The sequence below is a fragment of the Eufriesea mexicana genome, unplaced genomic scaffold (genome assembly GCF_001483705.2).
Source record: "Eufriesea mexicana isolate 0111107269 unplaced genomic scaffold, ASM148370v2 scaffold382, whole genome shotgun sequence".
NCBI lineage: Eukaryota > Metazoa > Arthropoda > Insecta > Hymenoptera > Apidae > Eufriesea > Eufriesea mexicana.
In genome coordinates, this window is record NW_016908540.1 from 926,039 (window position 1) to 946,503 (window position 20,465).

General features: G+C 36.1%; 1 protein-coding gene across 2 annotated transcripts in view; it reads left to right on the forward strand.

The window, feature by feature from the left end:
• The window catches only part of Pgant9 (polypeptide N-acetylgalactosaminyltransferase 9), a 607,825-nt gene that overhangs the window by 573,193 nt on the left and 14,167 nt on the right, over positions 1 to 20,465 (forward strand). Inside the window, exons 11-12 of one of the 2 annotated variants that reach the window (XM_017896748.1) lie at positions 5,609 to 5,737; positions 19,320 to 19,430. In XM_017896748.1, the coding sequence (XP_017752237.1) occupies positions 5,609 to 5,737; positions 19,320 to 19,430 (240 nt within the window). The remainder of the gene's footprint in view (positions 1 to 5,608; positions 5,738 to 19,319; positions 19,431 to 20,465) is intronic. The other variant, XM_017896749.1, reaches the window with a different exon arrangement.

A 20,465-nucleotide genomic window follows, 5' to 3' on the forward strand; every position in this document is an offset into this window, starting at 1 on the left:
AGAAATACGATAAATTGAAGAATTTTTTGAAATTCGTTTATGAAGATGTGAAGGGATGTTTGGGTGTTAATGTGGGTATTAACCCTTTGCGAATGGAGCTAGTTTTAGTGAACTATACTGTGACGTCGAGCCACTGCCACGATAGTCATTCAAAACTACCAGTGCTCATTTCTACTTAACACGTTCCGTTTAAGTCCAAATTTGGCTATCAAGTGGGCCACTGACGGCGGACAAAATGTTCGTAAAACTCGGAGATACTGTACCAATTGTTATAACAGGAATTTCCAAACGTTAGGTCCAATGATGGCGACGAATTTAACACCAAAACCTAGCACCTTTTGGTCCTAGACTGAACCGAATCCTGAAGACCGGCGTGGCACTTAACGTGTTAAACGCGATTTTCGTCCATAGCTATGCTAACAATGACATAAAATAGTCCACCACTTAACTTGGGATGTGCGGTCCTAGGTCCTAGGGTTTCTCGGCGAAACTATGCTTCTTGTGAAGGAAGCCCTTGAACCTCCTTGAAGAAGGAATCCTAATGTTATATAACACATGTTTGTTAACTATCATTCTGTAGGGGGTTCTCTCACGAATTTAACACCAAAACCTAGCACCTTTTGGTCCTAGACTGAACCGAATCCTGAGGACCGGCGTGGCACTTAACGTGTTAAACGCGATTTTCGTCCATAGCTATGCTGACAATGACATAAAATAGTCCACCACTTAACTTGGGATGTGCGGTTCTAGGTCCTAGGGTTTCTCGGCGAAACTATGCTTCTTGTGAAGGAAGCCCTTGAACCTCCTTCAAGAAGGAATCCTAATGTTATATAACACATGTTTGTTAACTATCATTCTGTAGGGGGTTCTCTCTCATGTTAGTAGAGCTTTGTCTTAGACGAGGGATACTTAGGAGAGTTTGGAAAATTGTATATATAGGAAATGAAGCATTTTTACCAAGGACTTGCAAGACAGTCCTCGAACCCCCTTCAAGAAGGAATTGTAACGTCAAGAAGGAATCGTATATAACAAATATGTGTTATATATCATTACAATTTTTACTATCATTCTGTAGAGGGTCCTCCCCCATCTTATACGGAGGATACTTAAGAGAGTTTGGAAAATTGTATATATAGCAAATGGACCGTTTTTACCGAGGACTTGCAAAGTAGTCCTCAATCCTACTTCAAGTAGGAATCCACCTATTAACTAGGGTGACAATGATGCTGCTACTATAATATTGCCTTTAGTGGGAAATAATATGTTTCACAATGTATTTACAAATACTGATATTCGAGAATTTTTAATTAAATTTCTTTTATTTTCATTAGAATTTTCAAATTGTGTCTGTAATTATTATGAATATGTACCTGCTTCTAAAAAAATTAATATTGTCTAAGGTCGAGGTAGAACTGTAATTGTATCGTATATCTGTTTATCTTTGTTGTGTTAAAATTACTATTTTCCGTGGACATGTGAGTAAGTTAATTAGGTGTATATTAAGGCACGGTGTTTCCAGTGTTAAATTTAAAATTTCGAGTTGCCGTACATAGTGAAAATTTCATTTTAAAAGGAATTTCCAGTACGCTCGCGTATTCTGAGCACTTTTAATCTCAGATAATAAATTCCCGCAGAACATCGGGATAACGGGAAACCAAACTTTTCAGCCCTCCGTGTCCAAAATGATACCATTGTCTTGAAAATTTCGCAGATCTGTAATCTTAAGCGACAATCCTCTCATAACCATCAACCATCTAATTGCTGCAATCCAGCGAAGAGAAGAGGCAAAGAATTGCAAGCGAAATTCTTCTAATCTTTCACAATCTTATCATTATGAAACCAGCTCTAAACCTTTTAATCTCTAACAATAATTCTCTCTCCTATTACCGAGACATCGGGTTATCACTTCCTCTCCTATCAAGCATCAAATAATCGTGGACTAAATTTTTGCGGTAGGGGACGAAGCTAATTACACGAAGCTGCTTCTCAATTTTAATTCTTCTTATTTTTCGTCGTCTTAATTCCCCTGTTCTAGTTTCCATTGCGAGCAGTGACAGTCTTTTTCCTCTAATTTGACCATAGTTTCTTTATTCTTATTTCTCCTCTTTTATTTATTTGGAGAAATAAATTGTTGAATAAATAATTTCGACTTTTCGAAAGAGGACGTGGAAATATATAGTTACTTATATTTGTTTGATATCGTGATAATGGTTACCTGGTAATACATATAATAATATAGAATAATAGATATAAAAATTATGACTTGAGATAATTATATTTAAAGCTACTCATATCTAAAATCCGTGTAATTTGTAAATAAGTATAGTGTCGAAACATTTTCAGAAATATATCAAAATTGTCGTTAAAATTAATTTAATTTCTGCTGCTTCTACATTTTTTAACAAATTATTTTCCTGCAAACAGAAACTATTTAATTAATTTGCTTACCTTCTCCAAACAATTCACAAAGTAGTATAACGTAAAATATAATCGTCATTTCTAAATATAACAAAATCTCCTCAATTTAATCCTGAAATTTAAGAATGAGTAACTTCAATGGTGCTTAAATGAAAATATCTAAACACAGTACCTATAATGAAAAATTACTTAATTAATTAATTTCTGTTATATTACAGTACTGTTGTAATAAAATTTTTAAAGCAATAATTTTTAAAATCAAAATTAACGAATAACGAGCACGAGGAATTAAAGCAAAGTGAACTGCACGATATAAATTTCACGTCAGTCCCTCTATTTCTGTCAAGATATCAAATATCACCACACATGTCTCGGTTACGTATATACCAAGGTGTAATTCCCCAAGTCACGTACCCAGGGAATTAAGGGCGTATTCGAAGAGCCTTCACGCACTGGAGGGCTTGTTTTTCCATTTGCGCGCGATTTTATTGACCGCGTCAGGACATGGGTCGGCCAGGATAGTCGCGATAAGGGATGACGATAACCAAACCCGGTGATAGAGAGCACCGGAGATCGCCGTAAAAACCGGCCCATAAACGCCAGAAGTACTCTTAAAGATCGCTCGCGTGTCCTAGCATTCCCTGCAAGGCACTTCTTTCATTCCCAACGATCTATCCTTTATCCTGGCAGCTTGTCCCTCCGGAACGAGATCCAATCGAGCATGTGGAACGATGGGGTTGAGGTAAATCGTTGTCCACCTACACGTTCTTCCAACGAGGGTTAATTCTTCCGTTCGTGTGCTGTCTTTTACCACTTGTCGCGAGTAGAGTAGCTTTTATTATTAAATTCAGAAATTTTTATTTTTCCATAAACTAATTACAGTCCAACTGGAAATATCAAAGTAGTCCACAACCCTTTGTCTAATTACAAAAAGTAAAAAGAGAAACGTATAATGGAAATCTCTATTCGATACTGAAAAATAGTTGGTGAAAGAAATATAGTACTTTATACTTAGGTATATAAATATATTATTTAATTTATAAAGCTGTATTATTTCGGTATATATTACAGGTCCATAGTTATAGTATTAAGACTGTGGTGTTCAATGATAAAGATTGAAGAAAGATCATAAAGATGATAAAGATACATGATAAAGATTATTGTTTCTCTTTTTTTCCTTTTTGCAGGAATTTTCAAGTGGAAATTGATTTAAGGGTTGTTAATTGCGGGCATGGAGTGGTAGACGTGATAATGATGTTCGTTATGAAAAAGGGACTTGGGTTTTACTGGTTAAGTACTCGCACGTGTCCGATGTTTGAAGAGAATTTTTATTTTAGGACGCAGTTCAACAGTTTACTCGAGTGTTGCTGGAAATTATTTTACAGCTATCGAAAACGTTTTATCGGTCGAGCACCGGTTTGCCACAATACGTCCTCGAATTTTCCATTTTCTATATTCGAGACATACGTTTTTTCTCTCGACACTTTACAGAACGCATATGCGTGAATCTGACATAAGAATAAATGGAAACAACGATATTTTCGGGAAGTATCCTTCTGAAATATTTGAACTTATCAATCAATTCGTGCAAACAATTCCACGCTCTTTAAATTCTTTATAACAGCCTGTCATGGTTCAGAATATTACACAGATTTTATAATAAATTCTCGAAAATTCTCCTTGAAATAAAATTAAAATTATTAAACAAAAATATTTGATATCAATTTCCAAGTAGTAAAGGTCAACCACTTTTGAATCCTCTCTACTATCCTTTAACACTTATGTCAATAACCAAAATTACACAGATTTTATACAAATTTCTCGAAAATTCTCCTAGAAATAAAATTAAAATTATTAAATAAAAATATTTTATATCAATTTCCAAGTAGTGTAGGTCAACCACTTTTGAATCCTCTCTCCTACCCTTTAACCCTTATGTGAATAACCAAAATTGTCGATGTTGTTGTATATTCTGAAAATACTTCTAATGTAAAACCTTATACAGACTGTGATCAGTATACAAAGAAATTATTATCTTACGAATATTCATTCTCATCTATTTTATGTACTTTGTTATATCAAAATATTATTTTCATTGATTATAATGTAGAATTTTATATAATCATTTAATTTATTTATAAGGCAGTTCAGATATCGAATAAATATATAGTCTACTTTAATATTTCTAGTCTAGATTATGTTATAGTAATTTAAATCACTGTATTTCAATCCTTATTTTATTTTTATGCATAAGGATTGTCATAAATTCTATATTTCTATGTATTTTCTGCGACTTTTGGTCCAAGTTTTATAATTTTATTGTCAAGGAGATATTGTGATTTAAATCACTATAGCATAATCTACACTAGAAATACTAAAGTTCTAAAGAAATACTAAAGTTACTTTATTTTTATGCATAAGGATTGTCATAAATTCTATATTTCTATGTATTTTCTGCGACTTTTGGTCCAAGTTTTATAATTTTATTGTCAAGGAGATATTGTGATTTAAATCACTATAGCATAATCTACACTAGAAATACTAAAGTTCTAAAGAAATACTAAAGTTACTTTATTTTTATGCATAAGGATTGTCATAAATTCTATATTTCTATGTATTTTCTGCGACTTTTGGTCTAGGTTTTACAATTTTATTGTTAATATTTTATTTTTCTGCCTATTCTATACAAAAATATACAAAGATCATCGACATAATGAACAATCCTCAACAATAAAAAAAAGAAATGATCGATTATCGAGAATTATGTATCCTACATAAAAATACACACGAAGCCGATAGAAAAATAAACTAGCAGCGAAAATATAACAAAAATCCTGGACCACTGTGAGCAATCCGTCTAGGGACGGTTCAAGTGTCGATTTCACGAGTAGCCCGAATCGTCCCGACCACGAGTATTGCCATTATTCCGCTCTAGGAGGCTTTAAACTCGAGTCCATAAAAGATTCCGTGTACTTCTCCTTGCTCTTTATTTCCCTCTCGCTTGTCCCGCTCCCTTCCTCATTTCTCTCTTTTTTCCTTCTTTTACGATTATATCTCTCATCCCTTTTCCCCATCCCGGTCTTTAAATCCCTGCTTCCCGGAAACGAGCCTTTCCCTCCGGCACGCAGCCCGGCTCTGCCTTCCAGCTCGATGCGAAATTTCCTCTCTCATGACTCGCCATTTTTCGCAGGGCAAGTACGGCGACGTATCGGAACGGAAGGCACTGAGGAAGAAGCTCGGCTGCAAGTCGTTCAAGTGGTACCTCGACAACGTTTATCCGGAGCTGTTCATACCTGGCGAGGCAGTGGCTTCCGGCGAGGTAAGGATCGACGCGTGTTCCATCCTCGTGTGTTTCCTTTTTCCACAGATGGAGACGGCGATCGGGATCGACGAGAGGATTGTCGCGTGTCCGAGAAGGGTCGCAGAGGACGTTCGCAGGCCAGTTCGATGCGCCACGGTACAGAGATACAACGCGGAGGCTCCTCTTTCGCGGAGAAATGAACAAAGAACGAATGGACGGCGAAGGGATTTCTCTTTTTGCCCCTTTGCTCGGGTTGCTTACTGTTTTTCTTGGACTGTAGAAACGGTATCGTTTCTGGACGCGTGGGCGAAGTCCTCGAGGGGATTCGAGTGGATGTCGAGTGTTGCAAAATTGTTTTTTCAAACGTTCTTTCAGTTCCCTTTTCACGTGGTTTTTGAATATTTTAGACGTTCAGGTGCGAAATGGAGAATGGGTGAGTTGGTGATCTTCTGGGGGCGAGTTTGGGTTCGGTTTGGGAAATTGTTTTTAGTTGTTAAGGAGTTGGAAGATGGGATGTCTTATAAGATAGGAATTTATTCTGGTGTTATTGTAGGATATAACAATTTTTGTAATCTTTTGGTAGCTTAGGATAGATACTAGAAGTGTATCGAATTATTTCGGTTTAAGTCTGCCGAATAATTCATCACCAACATTTGTTGAATCAATTATACGAGAAATTTAAATTTAGGTAAGTTAGAATATTTTTATTTAGTATATCGCGAACGTCTTTTCAATAAATTTTTATTTTATAATTTTTCGATTAATTAGCAGTTAATATTTTATTATATTATCATACATCAGAAGCTCTTGTGATTTAAACATAAAAGAATATTTTCTTCTTTTGCTGTATTATATACTAGAATTTTCCAATCAGTTCAAGAATACTGAGGAAACGTAGATACAAATTACTGATATTAAATTTTCTCAGATAATATATTTAGTATGATTAAAAAGTAATTTCCATTTAGGTAAATCAGGCTGTTTCGATTTATTACACCGTGCCATTACTCGGTGTATTATTTTTTATAATTTTTCAATTTATTGGCAGACATAAAGGAAAGCAATATATAAAGGTACATTTTAGTAAAATTGAACTCTGACGAATAACTACTCTTTCATCTCGTTAATTGCAATCAAAATATTTATTTAGATGGGCAAGAATATTTTCATTTATTATATCCCGTTACTATTTTATAGCGTAATATAATTTTCCATCACTACAGAGCACTGAAAAGAAATCTCTATATAAATTCCAGTCAGTTATGAATTATTTAATTTTTAAGTAACAACACCGACGTATTTCCTGAATTAAAAAGCAAGCAGAATTCGCCGATTCTACGAAGACAAATTGAAAATGACAAAGCATTTCCTTTCTCTCCCCCAAAAAATCAATAAAATTGGCAAGAGTCACGGTCCACCTAAACCCTTCAATTATCGATCTTCAATTTTAACCAATAACCCCTTTACCACATCACTCACAACCAGCCACGATCTGAAACAAAAAAGGAGGCAATACAAAGAAAGCAAGTCACGCGAGTGCAATTTCCACGACACCGTCCTCCCGCTCCTCCCTTTAGTAATTTAATCCTAACATAAACGAGAGCAAACGACGGGGACAAACAACCGCGAGTTATAAGCCGTCAAAGGAGACTTTAATTGCAAAATCGAAATCGAACAGCGAGGCAATGGGTGGCCTTTCGCCGCGTTGAAACGTCTTCGCCCGAAGCGACGTTCGATTCGCCTCCATTATCCGGCGCGACTGCCGATTTCGCGTGCTGTAAGCCAAGAATTCAACAAGCCGATCGAGACGAATCGATTTCCGATCGGATGTCGCGCGGGCCTTTGCCCGCGATCCGATTGAGATTGCCCCGACCGCGGGCTGCATTGTTTCTCGATCGAACGCATTGTTTTCTATGTCGCAAGCTCGTCGACATCAATCATTGTCTCCGTCACCGACAATTGAACTTTGCCTATCTGTGTAGATACAGGTGGTTCGCATTTTCGGCATCGGTGTATAAAATACAGAGCACGCGTTAATTCGCGTATATCAGAATTCAGCAGAAAAGGGGTGCAACGAATCGTGTTTCGACGCCTATGATTATGGTAGCGGATTCGAGTTGTGTATCTTGAGACGTTTTCTGGGATTGGTGGATGTAGGAAGGCTTGGGAATTGTTTGGAGCTTTTATTTTCCTATTGAAGATCGATTTTGGAATTTATTTACTGATAAGTGGTAAGAAACGAAATTCTCTTTTTCGAATTTTTATATATTCCTTTTCTCCTGAGAAACGTGTATTGAAATTTTAAAATAGGTTGAGGAGGTTGTATAATATTGTTTTCCGAATGTCTTTGTATAGAGCCTGTTTTTAATTTTAGATCATGGCAAAATAGTATACTTTTTATAATTTTCTGATCTTTTGTAATCTAGAAGATTTTGTAATTTTCTAACCTGGAAATAAAAAGAAATCGAAGAATTTAGTATTGTAGTATGAGGAATTTTAAAAATAATGATGTTAGTAGATAATTTATTAAATTGTTTTGTTTATTTATTTTCAAGTGTTGCGAAGACTAATTTACATTAATATATTCCAGTAGAATACTTCAATACCGTTCTAATACCTTTTGAAAGTATAAACCTGAGAGGCTTGGAAATTAGTTAATACTGCTTGCGAATTTTTATGCAATTTCAAAATTGTCGATATGAATATCGTCGAAAATTATGTAAGCAATATAATAAATACGTAAGTACCGTAAAGAATATCGAAACATCGTCAATAGAGGTATTAAATTATTAAAAGAGGTTGATTGATACGAAACAAGAGTGCCGCAAGTAGTAATGGTCATCGCATAGTCAGACCCATCGTGTTCACTCCCGATCCAACTTTTCCTGTCAATATTTCATTTGTGCAAAGGATGAATCTGTCCATAGACGTGTCAATGCTGTCATATAAAAATTCTTCTCTCTCTATCCACTAGAAATTATCCATATCCATCCCGAAGATCACAATTCTCGACAGAAATTCAACATAAAGCAACAATTTTCCCCATCTCAGCATAAGATTTATATACGATAACCCCATATCACACACCGTCCAATATTTCTCGCAACACAACAGTACCATAACACTTAATCATACGACCCATTTAAAAATCCATTCTCCCGAAATCATTCATCACTCCGGCCACCCCCTGTGCCCTCTCAAACCTGAACAGGGAAACGACACTGGAGGACGAAGAATTCGGAGGTGTACATAAATATGGACGCTGGGGGCCCGGCGCCAGGGGCGGAAATCACGGGGTGCACCGTCCAACATCGACCGTCTCGCGATTGACAGTGCATTAATTTCGTTTCCATGCGGCGGGGCGGAGGGGTGCGGCGATCAATCACGTCTCGATTTATTTCCATCGTGTTGCGACGCCGTCTACTGGCCCTCTGTTTCCCTGCATTCGTAATTGCGAAATGATTGTCGGGTTTGTCGCCGATAATCCCGCGGCCCGCTTCTCCTACGGGTCATTACGTTCTCTCGACTCGTGCACCCCGTATTTGATCGATGCGATCCCCTCTGTTATCGAACCGCGTCCTGGAACCCCGTGTTTCTCTTCGATCTCGCGAAACTCTCGTGACTACCATGCTTTGTTAGGTAATTACGTGTCGTGTCGCGGATTATTGGAATTTACGACGGTGGTTGGAAGAATTTCGAAGGTGGCGAGGAAGCGAAGGAAAGGGTGATTTTTAGCGGTTCTTCGGGGAAAATGACTTCATTTTTTTTTTTTAAAGGTATTTAGGTTCTTGTTGGATAGGATAGGAAGGAGTTAATTAATTTTTGTTTTAATTGGGAGATTGTGACGGGGTTGGAGAAGATATAGGAAATTATCTTGACAGTATTTATTTATCTGAAGATTATTTGTGAACTGTGAAAGATCGTTTTAAAATTTAGTATATTAATATTCAAATTCAGAAAATTCATCGTGAGTTTTAAATATATTATATTAACTTGGTAGAAAAATAATTTCGATTTTTGTATTTTCGATTTTTGCACCTTGATATTGGAATAAATTGTAAATGTGGTTATGTTATGTATCGTTCGAAAACGCTGACTCTGCTGTATATCTCGGTAATAAACATTTTGTATGTAGTGATGATTTACGTTTTATTTAGGTTATTTAACAGTAGATTTACGGAACCCGTCAATTTGATGGGAGAGTTGCTTCGATTATACGATAGTAACAGATTGAGTTAACTCATATTAAGACTGTTAATAGAATATATAATTGTTTTTAAATTAAACTATTCGTTAAAAAACAAGTCACGTGGTTTCCTTTACCTGTCAATTTGACAGGTGTCCTTAGAAATAGGTATACAAATAGCATCCGTAAACCTAGTGTTAATTAGAAATGGAAAAGGAGCAAAACGAAATTATTTTTCTATCAACCTAATAGATACTACTGATATTTTAAGTATACACTTGACAGAGTTTAGACTGGTATAGAATATAAGGTATATTGTAATATATTCCATATATATTCCCGAATCATATATATATATAGTTTGGACATGTTTGAACATTTTTTGGAATATTTAATTACCATTTATATTTCCACAGAGTTATCTTTTCACCCCACTTTTAATCTCAATATTGTATCTCTATATATCTCAGCAGAGTATTGTAAAAATTCGCAAATTTTCTCTGTATTTTCTCTTATACTTTGTTTCTTCCAAGATCTCCAATTTCTTCATCCACTACATTACTCGAGAAATCGTGGTAGCTTTAAGGTCAATTCCAATCCAATGCAAGGTAAAGGTGTCGCGTGAGTAAGACATCGTTCACACATTTGCGTCCTCTTTCATCTCCTGTGAAATAACACGTAACACTTCGCACATTTAATTAACGTCACCATTTCTGTGTTACCTTCTCGCAACGACTGGTTGGATCAAACAGACAAAGTGGCAGTTGGTTTTCACGAGCGCGAAATCACGTAGGCCTGCGAGCACCCGTAAAGATAACCGCTTTAATGCACACCTTGGACCTCGCGTTTCTTCCGAGTTCAATCGTCGAAGAAATCTTTACGACAGTGTCGTACACGGATATCGATCGACCAGAAAACCAGGTTCTCCATAATCCTGCAGAACCCAGCAGAGGCCTTGGTCCCTGCCGCGTGTGTGTTCCTGGATTCGCGACGAAGTCACGGCATCTGACGGTGAATTAAAGGCCTCCCACTTCCACGTAAATTGCAGTGTCACGCGACATGGATATTTCATGCCTTGCACTATCCTTTTCAGCCTGTTTTCCTCCAGTTTACCGATCTCTATGCGAATTAGCGGAGCAAAAGCCCGGAATTTTCCGTGCAATCTCCCGTGGCGAACGGCGCCGTTGAATTTGAATTCACGCTGTCGCCTGCGGGGTAATTATTTTCTCGTGAGATAACGAATTCTTGGCGTATTTCAATTTTTAGCTAACCGCGGGGAAGTGCAGGGGAAGGAGTCATCTCGAAAGTGAACGTGGTCTGAGAATAAAAGAGTTTTGAGTAACGCTGATGGCAGGGGTGTTTTGATGTTTGTACGCGAGTTTCTCTTTTTTGATATCGAAAATAGCAGAAATTTTATTAATAATAATTTCTTCTATAGTAATAGAAAATATTTTATTTACAATAATAATTTTTTCTATAATAATAGAAGAAATTTTATTATCAAATATTCGAGAGATGGGAAGAATATTAATATTATTTTCTAAAAGTTCTTGAGATCCAATGTGTTTAAGATGAGTTAAATTTTTGGAAGAATTTTCGTGTCATGAGCTTTGAACTTGAGTTTTCTTTTTTATGTCAAATATTTAAAATAAATTTTGTATCGAATGTTTGATAAATAGAAGAACGTCGTTGTCTAAATGATATCGAAGTCTGATATGTTTAAAATTAATTAACAAGTTAACCCTTTGCACTCGAGAGGCGTCTTTCAGTCGCCATTTCATAAAATTTCGATGCTCGATATAAATTAATATATCAAATTTAAAATAATGTAACAGTGTGCGAGGTATCGAAATTAAAAAATATCATCAGCCTTATTAGCAGAAACTTTTTCAACTCGCACCCTTCTTTAGTTAAAAATTGTCGAGCGCAAAGGGTTAAAATATAAAATTAGGATTTTCATACGAATTTTAATATGTATCGTGTATCACATAATATTGTCAATAATATATAGAGATTCGTATATCTATTAATTTTTAACAATCGGTATTCTCTAATTAATAAATGTTTAAATATATACCTATTTAAAAACAGAAGAAATGGAATTGTTGCTTGAGAAATAATTAAAATTGTTCTTCTCTCAAATGATCATACAAAATTGCTGTACCCTAATTGAGCAAATGTCCGAAAGTCAAATTTAATTAGGGGAATCAGACCAAGAGATTGGACTAGCGAAGGTGTGAGATATTATTTTGCAGAAAGGTGTCGTTCAGAAAGATCGATGTGAGAAATCTGCAATTACTTCATTACATTTTCCCTAGGAAACGATGGCTTAATCTTTCATGATTTACACAGGCTCCTTTACGAGCCTGGATAAGACGAACATCGTTTCCCTCGTGTCACGTCTCTTGAACAAGATCGAGTGGAAATGAATTATAAATCAGACTTTCTTTGGGGTTCTTCTGTTTGTCAGAAAACTGTAATATTCCTTGCTCGGTTTTGCTGGAGAAAATTTTCGATTTACAGGAAGAACGTTACATATTAAAAGGATAATTACGAAGCATGAAATAAATATTTCAATTAAGATAAATGAAGTCAAGATTTATGAGAAGGTTCCAAAAATTTTTGAGCTTAAACAACTATTTTATTTTGGATTGTTATTTTTCTAACTCTCAAACCACTCCAATCACGGAACTCCAAATTTCTCCCAACTCCTAAAAGACACAGATAGAACAGAATAAATCACTACCATCGATATTCCACAGAATCATTTAATCAGAAAAATTAAAATTCCCTCCAGACAATGCACAACGAAAATGCTTGTTCATAAAATCGGGAAACAAAACCACCCGAATTTCCGAGACTCAAACTCTTCCAGCCCCCTGGAAATGCATAAAATACGCAGCAAATTACGCGAAATAAATTTTTTTTCATTAGGAAGAGAAATCGCCGAAGCCAAATCCCGCGAAACCCTGTACAAACCGCACAAAAGCGGGACGAAGCGGCAGAAATGATTTTTCGTGAAATCAGGAAGCAAAACGCAGGAATTAAACGGAGCATCAGCACGATCCCTTTCATCGAATCTCTTTCACGTAGTGAAATCATGGAAAAATCAAGCTTCAACCGCGGCATAGAAATCGTATCGATCAACCAACCACCACCCCCGCGAGTATCGCTATTTTCGGTCTCGAAACAGAATGGAATGCGTTTTGCCATATTTTTGCCCGGTGTTCTGGCGGCTGCAGAAACTCTTACGGTCGGGTAAATAGTAGAAAAAGACTGGTGGAAAAAGGAAGAGCCGCGTAAAGGATGGCCGGACATTTTCACGAAGAAGCATTTCACGCGGCCGGCGCTTCGGAATGTGGTACAATAATTTCACTCCTGCCTTCGCGGACTAGCTTGGCTTCTTTTCTTTCTGACGTTCTTCGACAACACTCTTCTCTGTTCTCTTCTTTTCTTCTTGTCTCGGATATATCTTTTTCCTTCATTTATTTCCTTCATGGAAGAATGCTTAAATCGCGTGTGACACTGAAACGAAAAGATGACTAGATTCGTGGTTGGTAATTTTCTGGTGGAATAATGTTGATGAGAAATTTGAACTCATTAGTGAGAGGGTGTGTTTGATGGATTTTGAAGGAAATCCAGAAAAGGTGATTTCGAGAGTCGATGAAGTGGCAAGTGGATTAACCTCTTAGGCACTATGCGCCACTATAGTGGCTTTGGTGGATGTCATCTTTCTGAACGACGCTCCACTATAGTGGCTTACTCTAGTGGCTCAATCGCTCACCGTTTCAATTAAATGTTCGTTGTCATATGTTTTGTTTCACACCTTTTTTGCAACGTTTTATAATAGCGTTAACAATATGAAGACAGAATACATAGTCTTTGATTTTATTACGCCAGTGTTAGGTATGCAGTTGAACTCTATTCTACAGAGAAACAGCCTCCAAAATTCAGCCGTGTCTAGGAGGTTAAGATGGATGTTCTCTGTAATTTTTGGTAATGAGTTGTGGGGATCCCCCCTATGGGGTTTTCTTTATGTTTTCTTTGTTGTCGTTCGGTCTTAGTCTCTGCTGTGGTTTCTACTGATAGTGTAGCGTTCCTATGGTGCTGGACTATTGGTATCCCCTTGGTCGCTGTGCTATTGATAGGGTTGCAAGTAGAAGGAAGACAGGAAAAGGAAGGGATGAGCGTTTCGTCCTGGGCCTGATAGTGGACTCTACACAATTAATAAAGATTTGCATTGTCTCTTTTCCCGATAATTTCAATTTATAAGGTTTATTTATGTCGTTAGGCGCGTCAAGGATTTATTAGCGCGCGGTGAATTTCAGAGCTAAATTATGGAAATAATATCAAAGAATCTACGTTCAAAAGATAATTTCAGCAACACTCCGACAAATTAGCAATTATTTCGTATACGTATCCCATATATCCGTCGCCCAATATAAACCATTGATATCCCAATTCAATTTCAATTGCATAAATTTCAAATCGGGATAAATGAATATTAAACACTCGATTAATTAAACCTCTTACGTGACCAGATTGTGACAGTCATAAACTGACGTGACTCGCACATGCCAAATTCACTTTCCAAAATTGATAAGAACAACGAAAAATTCGAAAGAAGATTTATTTCAAAATAATAAATCTTCAAATTAGTTGCATTCTAAACTCCGTTTCGCTATCTACTCCAATAAAAATGTATTATTCCCTACCAAAACAATGAAAAATAATTTACTTAATTATTAATCATACTTAATTAAAATTTTATAATTATTACATACACAATTTCGAATTCTTTTCAATTTTTCCCAACGAAAAAATGATCATTCTTTCTTTATTACTCCCATTATCGTCCCCAAAATAAAGTACGCACCTGATAGACAATAAAAGTGAAATAAAAACACGATTAAGCCCTGAAAAGAGAAATCCTAAATCTCACGCAACCCGAGTAAAGGCGTTCAGACTACGATCCAGCAAATTACTTACCCTCGAATCCCACGAATCGTTTAAATTCTCATCAAGCCATCGGGTTTCCGCGCCAAGTGGAACCACCCTAGAAATACCAGCTGTATAAATCAAACCCTTCGACCTCGGTTCTAAAAATATAACTCCAGCGAACGAGGAGCCTCCGAGTCTCTCTAATAAACCTGCACCCAAAGGAGAGCCCGTGTCTTCCGGAATTTCATCGATGCTACCCAAACGTCGTCTATAAATCAGTAGTTTTTATTCCAGCCGCACTCCGGCAACCACGACGACGCCGGTGGATGAAAAGGACGAAGATGCCCGTGTTTGAAACTGCAGCGACCACAGAATTCTTGCATGCAGCGAAATCAGGACTGCTGACCGAGCTTCGTGACTGAATGCACGAGCATGCACACCTCCGGTGCAAGCTCGTGTGTCTGTACACGCCTGCTCGCGTGTGCACGCGTGTACAACAGCTACGAGCGAGCACACGCGGAGAGGGCGAGTGTGTTTTCGCGAACAAAACAGCGGAGAGGCTCATTTTCGATTTGTCGCCGTCTATCTGAAAAATGGAAGAGAGCATCGCTCCGTTGCAGGCCTGATCTTTTTGTTCGCGTCCCGTGCAACTGTTCTGCGGCCGTGTCCCCAGGCAAAATCGACCACCCTTCGATACGTTCCGCCGATCGGGGTGGATATCGATTGTACGGCTTCGATCGCGAATCACGGCTTTCGGGATTTTTGCAAAATTTTTATGGTTGCCCAGGGAAGTGCACAATCATAACAAAGGCGCGTGGGGAGTTTTGCGGTGGTGGTTTTTGGTACATATCTCGGTTTTCTACCGTTTTTCTTTTTTTTTTTTCTTTTGCGATATTTGGGAATGAAATTAGAGGTTTTCCATTTTAGTTTCATCGCGGATTTTATCGTCGAAATAATGGGTTTTGGGATTTTTGGACGTTCTCGTGGTTGCCCGGGGAAATGGACAATCGTAACAAAGGCGTGTAGAGAGTTTTACGGTGGTCGTTTTGGTATAAAACTCGGTTTTCTACCGGTTCTTTTACGATATTTGGGAAAGAAATTACAGATTTTTCTTTTCACTTTGACCGAAAGTTTTATCGCGAGAGTAATAGTTTTTGGGATTTTTGGAAATTTTTATGGCCATCGTGGTAAGTTTTGTAAAGGGGTGGCTTAGACGAAATATTAATTTCCTCCCATTTGTTTTTGCCATATTTGGGAAAGAAATTAAAGGTTTTACTTTTTACGTTAATCAGGACTTTTATCGCGAAAATAATGGGTTTTTCTGATTTTTGAAAATTCTTGTAAATGTTGAATATCGTGGTAAATGTTGTAAAAGGGTATAGGAAGTTTTACGGTGATGGCTTTGTTCCAAATGTTCATTTTCTACCACGTTTTTACGATATTTGGAAAACAAATTAGAGGTTTTATTTTTACTTTGATCGGGATTTTTATCGTAGAAATAATGGGTTTTGGAAATTTTGAAAATTTATAGCTGCTGTGGAAAATGTTGTACAGATGTAGAATAGTGCATAGAAAAATTTCATGGTGATGGTTTTGGTGCAAATATCAGTTTTATGCAATTTTTTTATGTGTTCTTGGAAAAGAAATTAAAGATATTTTTGATTTATGAATTATTATGTTTGGAAATTGTTGGATAAATAGTGGTTTGATCGAACATAGTAGACATAAAATTGATTAGAGTAAATGTTAGAAAGCACATACACATAGTGTATTACATGAGTAGTCTAGTGATAAATCGAATATTGAATTGCTACAGATTTTTGTATAATGTTTAAAAATTAATCCAACATTTTTTTTCTTTATTTTGAAATTATTTGGAAATTTTTATATAAATCGAATTTTGATTTATCTGTTACACAACAGACACGAAATTTCTCGGACTAATTGTAAGTGTTAAACAAAAACAGATTCTTGCGTGATATTTAAGTATCATTTTAGTAGATATTCGCATGTTGATAGTGAATAAAATGACATATTGAAGATGTTGAGTATGAAAACGAGTTATACAGGAAAATGTGGTTTTTCCTGGATAGTAAATTTCATGGAAATTCCGTGATAAATAGTGTTTTAAATGGAACGTTACAAAATAAATGTAGAGTTCTACAAAATTGTTTCGAACGCGTTTTACAGAGATGCATTATTTTACCTCGAAATTTTGAGATAGGAATGAAAAATAATTCGATTGAATTTCCAGAAAATTAATATCGAGAAACCTATCGGAAATGTTACAAATTTTCAATACGTCAGAACTGCAATTAGTCTCTTTCTTAAATAACTACATTAAATAACTTTCTATCGGAGAGTGTAAATAAAATATACAAAACGTCGAATTACTTACAATTTAATTTGTACAATCAGTAACAAAAATTTGGGAAGATAGAAAATTTATTATTATTTATTATTTTTATCATTAAAAACAAACCTCTATTATCGCGTACAATTTCCTCATTCGTGAATCTACAATACCTACCACACTGACCCTCAAAAAATTAAACCAACTCAATTAAAAAATTTCTAAATTTACGTAAATATAATCATTGTGTTATTAAAATATTCTAAAGTGTAGAAAAATTATGCGCCAAATTATTAACCTATCTTGCACGTAGCCAACTCAATGATTATCCACGCTCTCAAACTACACCTCGCACCCTCTACGAATTAGAACCCTCTGCAAGAACTCTTCACGCTTGACGATTATAAACCAGGGGTTAATAAAAGCTGTTATAATCACGGGACCGTACAATCGAGATTCCACGAGTGTTCCAAGTACGAATTCTCGACAAAAGAAATGTTTAACGCGAATGGACGACTATAAAGCGCGGAAACGTGGCGATAAAGTCGGCCGCGATGTATCGAGGGGTTGGAAAATTTTTCCACAGCCACCGTGAAGCTTTGCAAGCACGATCATTCGATTATTACGTTCCTCTCTCATTGATTTATGCGTTTTTTGTTTTTGCAGACACGGCGCCGCGAAAAACTTGGTCGCGCTGTAAATATCCCTGGCGACGCGCGCGAACACCGGGAAAAATAACGCGCTGCATCGGAGGGCATAATATTTTCTATAAGCAATCGTCTGTTACGGCGACAAATATTTTCCCCGGGAACATAATTCCCCGTGTTTTCTGTAGAGAATCGAGCATTCATCCACGATGCTGTCTCTCTAATCAAGGCAATTTTTTCTCGGATTTTTCGTGATAAAGGAAAAGTGTTTTGAAATTTTTCTTTCATCTTTATGGCGATTGTACGTGTTTATATGGAAAATTATAATTTTCTTTAGGATGGTTAATAATGGGTGTTTTAAATTTGGAATGTCGAGGTATTTTTTGTGTTTATTAAATTTGTATCGAATTTTACGAATATTTTTATCCGATTGACACGGTAATTAAATTTTATTTCGTACTGATTAGAATCTTATTGTCGTAATTTGATTCGGGCATACAATTCTTTAACTCTTTGTGCTCGACGATTTTTTGGCTAAAGAAGGGTACGAGTTGAAAAATTTTCTGCTATAAGGCTGATGATATTTTTTGAGCAGTAAATAAGAAATAGTATAATAATTGACAAGTAGAATTATTTAATTTCGATACCTCGCACACTGTTACATTATTTTAAATTTGATATATTAATTAGTATCGAGCTTCGAAATTTTATCAAATGGCGACTGAAAGACGTCTCTCGAGTGCAAAGGATTAATAATTTGAATAGGAAACTTCTATAGTGGAGAAATCAAATGTTTATTTTAATTATAAATATTAAAGATGATGAAAATTTAATAAAATTCATAAGATTTTCATAAAAAATTTCATAAAATTCTCATTCTAAAATAAAAATTTTTGCCATCAACCAGAAGCAACTTTGCATATTCTGACAAAATTGAATAAAAATTGTGCTTGTCTATTATTTCAACAATCACCAACCCTTCATTACCAAAATCGTCTATATTTTCAAAACAAAAAGAGTATAATCAATTACATTTTTAAATTAATTAAAAATCCAAGCACAATCACTAACAACAAAATAACATTTTGCTCCAGTATAGTAGTATATTAATAAAATACAATACCATATAAATAAACAAATAAGATAGAAACCTAGAAATACAGACATTCCAATTACCCATCGTTATAATTAATTAATAATTTTAAAAAATCCAAAAGGACATAAATTCGAGTCATTCAAAATTCCAGAAAATTAATAAAAATATTTACAATATCATAAAATCCGTAAATAAAAATTTTAAAAATTGGTAGAAGAAGTCTTATAGTAATTAAAGAGGCAGCAACCGCGACAGTTACCGAGGCAGCGCCATTTTTCCTCCCCCGTGTTCGCCACGTCGCGGAAAGAAATTTGCGTACTAACGTGCCATTTTTAGCGATAGTAATCCGTGAAATGATCGTACTAACTAATGAACAGGTTCGTAATCTCGGAGAAGGAGGTAACACCTGTCTGGATTCGCCGGCACGCAAGGCAGACTTGCACAAACCGGCTGGGCTCTACCCCTGCCATCGACAGGGCGGAAATCAGGTACAAATAGACCGGAAGCTGAATCTATACCTCAGGCAGACATATTTTAGAGCTCCGTCAGCCGTTTGTTTCATTCGTCATTTCGTTTTCTTGCGCCAGTTTCACGCATCGAACGAAAATTCGACTTCCCTTTTCACATTTTTCGCCTCCATTTTCTTTTATTCTTTTTTTTTTCTTTCATGTTGGGGCGCAAACTTTGACGAGAGTAGTCTCATTGTTCGAATTTATTGTAGTCCCCGTCACCGACCAATCCAGTGTAATTTATTTGTTTTCGATTCAGGTACTGTGTATTAATTACGATGGACAAATTTCCCTTTCATTTTCCAAAAAATTTTATTAAAATTGCAAGCCCTTTCTTACCACCGAAAATCAAATATACAAACGATCGGAATCATAGCAATATAGAAAAATATCCCATCCACATTCCCCTTTTATTTTCCAAAAAATTTTATCAAAATTGCAAGCCCCTTCTTACAGGTAATTATGGGAATGGACTGAGTAAAGACTGTAAGAGGAATTAATTTTCCATTTGTTTTATATTCCATGCATTTACTGGATCGTATTTTTCGCGAGAATTGAAAAATGTTTCTCGCTTTACATTCTTGTTATCCAGGTATTTACTATTAATATTTCACGTCTGTTATTTTACGCGTGTTTTTATGATTCTGCCTTCAACGGATGCAGACACCGGTTTTTAATTACGCTGCGCGAATTAAAACCTAAGATTGCGACGAGACTGCGTTAATAGGGATCATATGAAATATGAATTTTTAATTTCGGAGCTCGAGCTTGAAATGCCAAATTTATTTTATTTTAAGAGAAATATTTGATTTGCGAAGTGAAAATCTCGATAAAATTTTTGCTTAGACCTCCGTCTATCGTAATTAATCTAAGCATGGTCGAAAACATAGCAATATGGAAAAATATCCCATCCAGATTCCCCTTTTATTTCCCAAGAAATTTTGTCAAAATTGCAAGCCCTTTCTTCCCACCGAAAATGAAATAAATTCCACATACGACGTAAAAGAATATCTT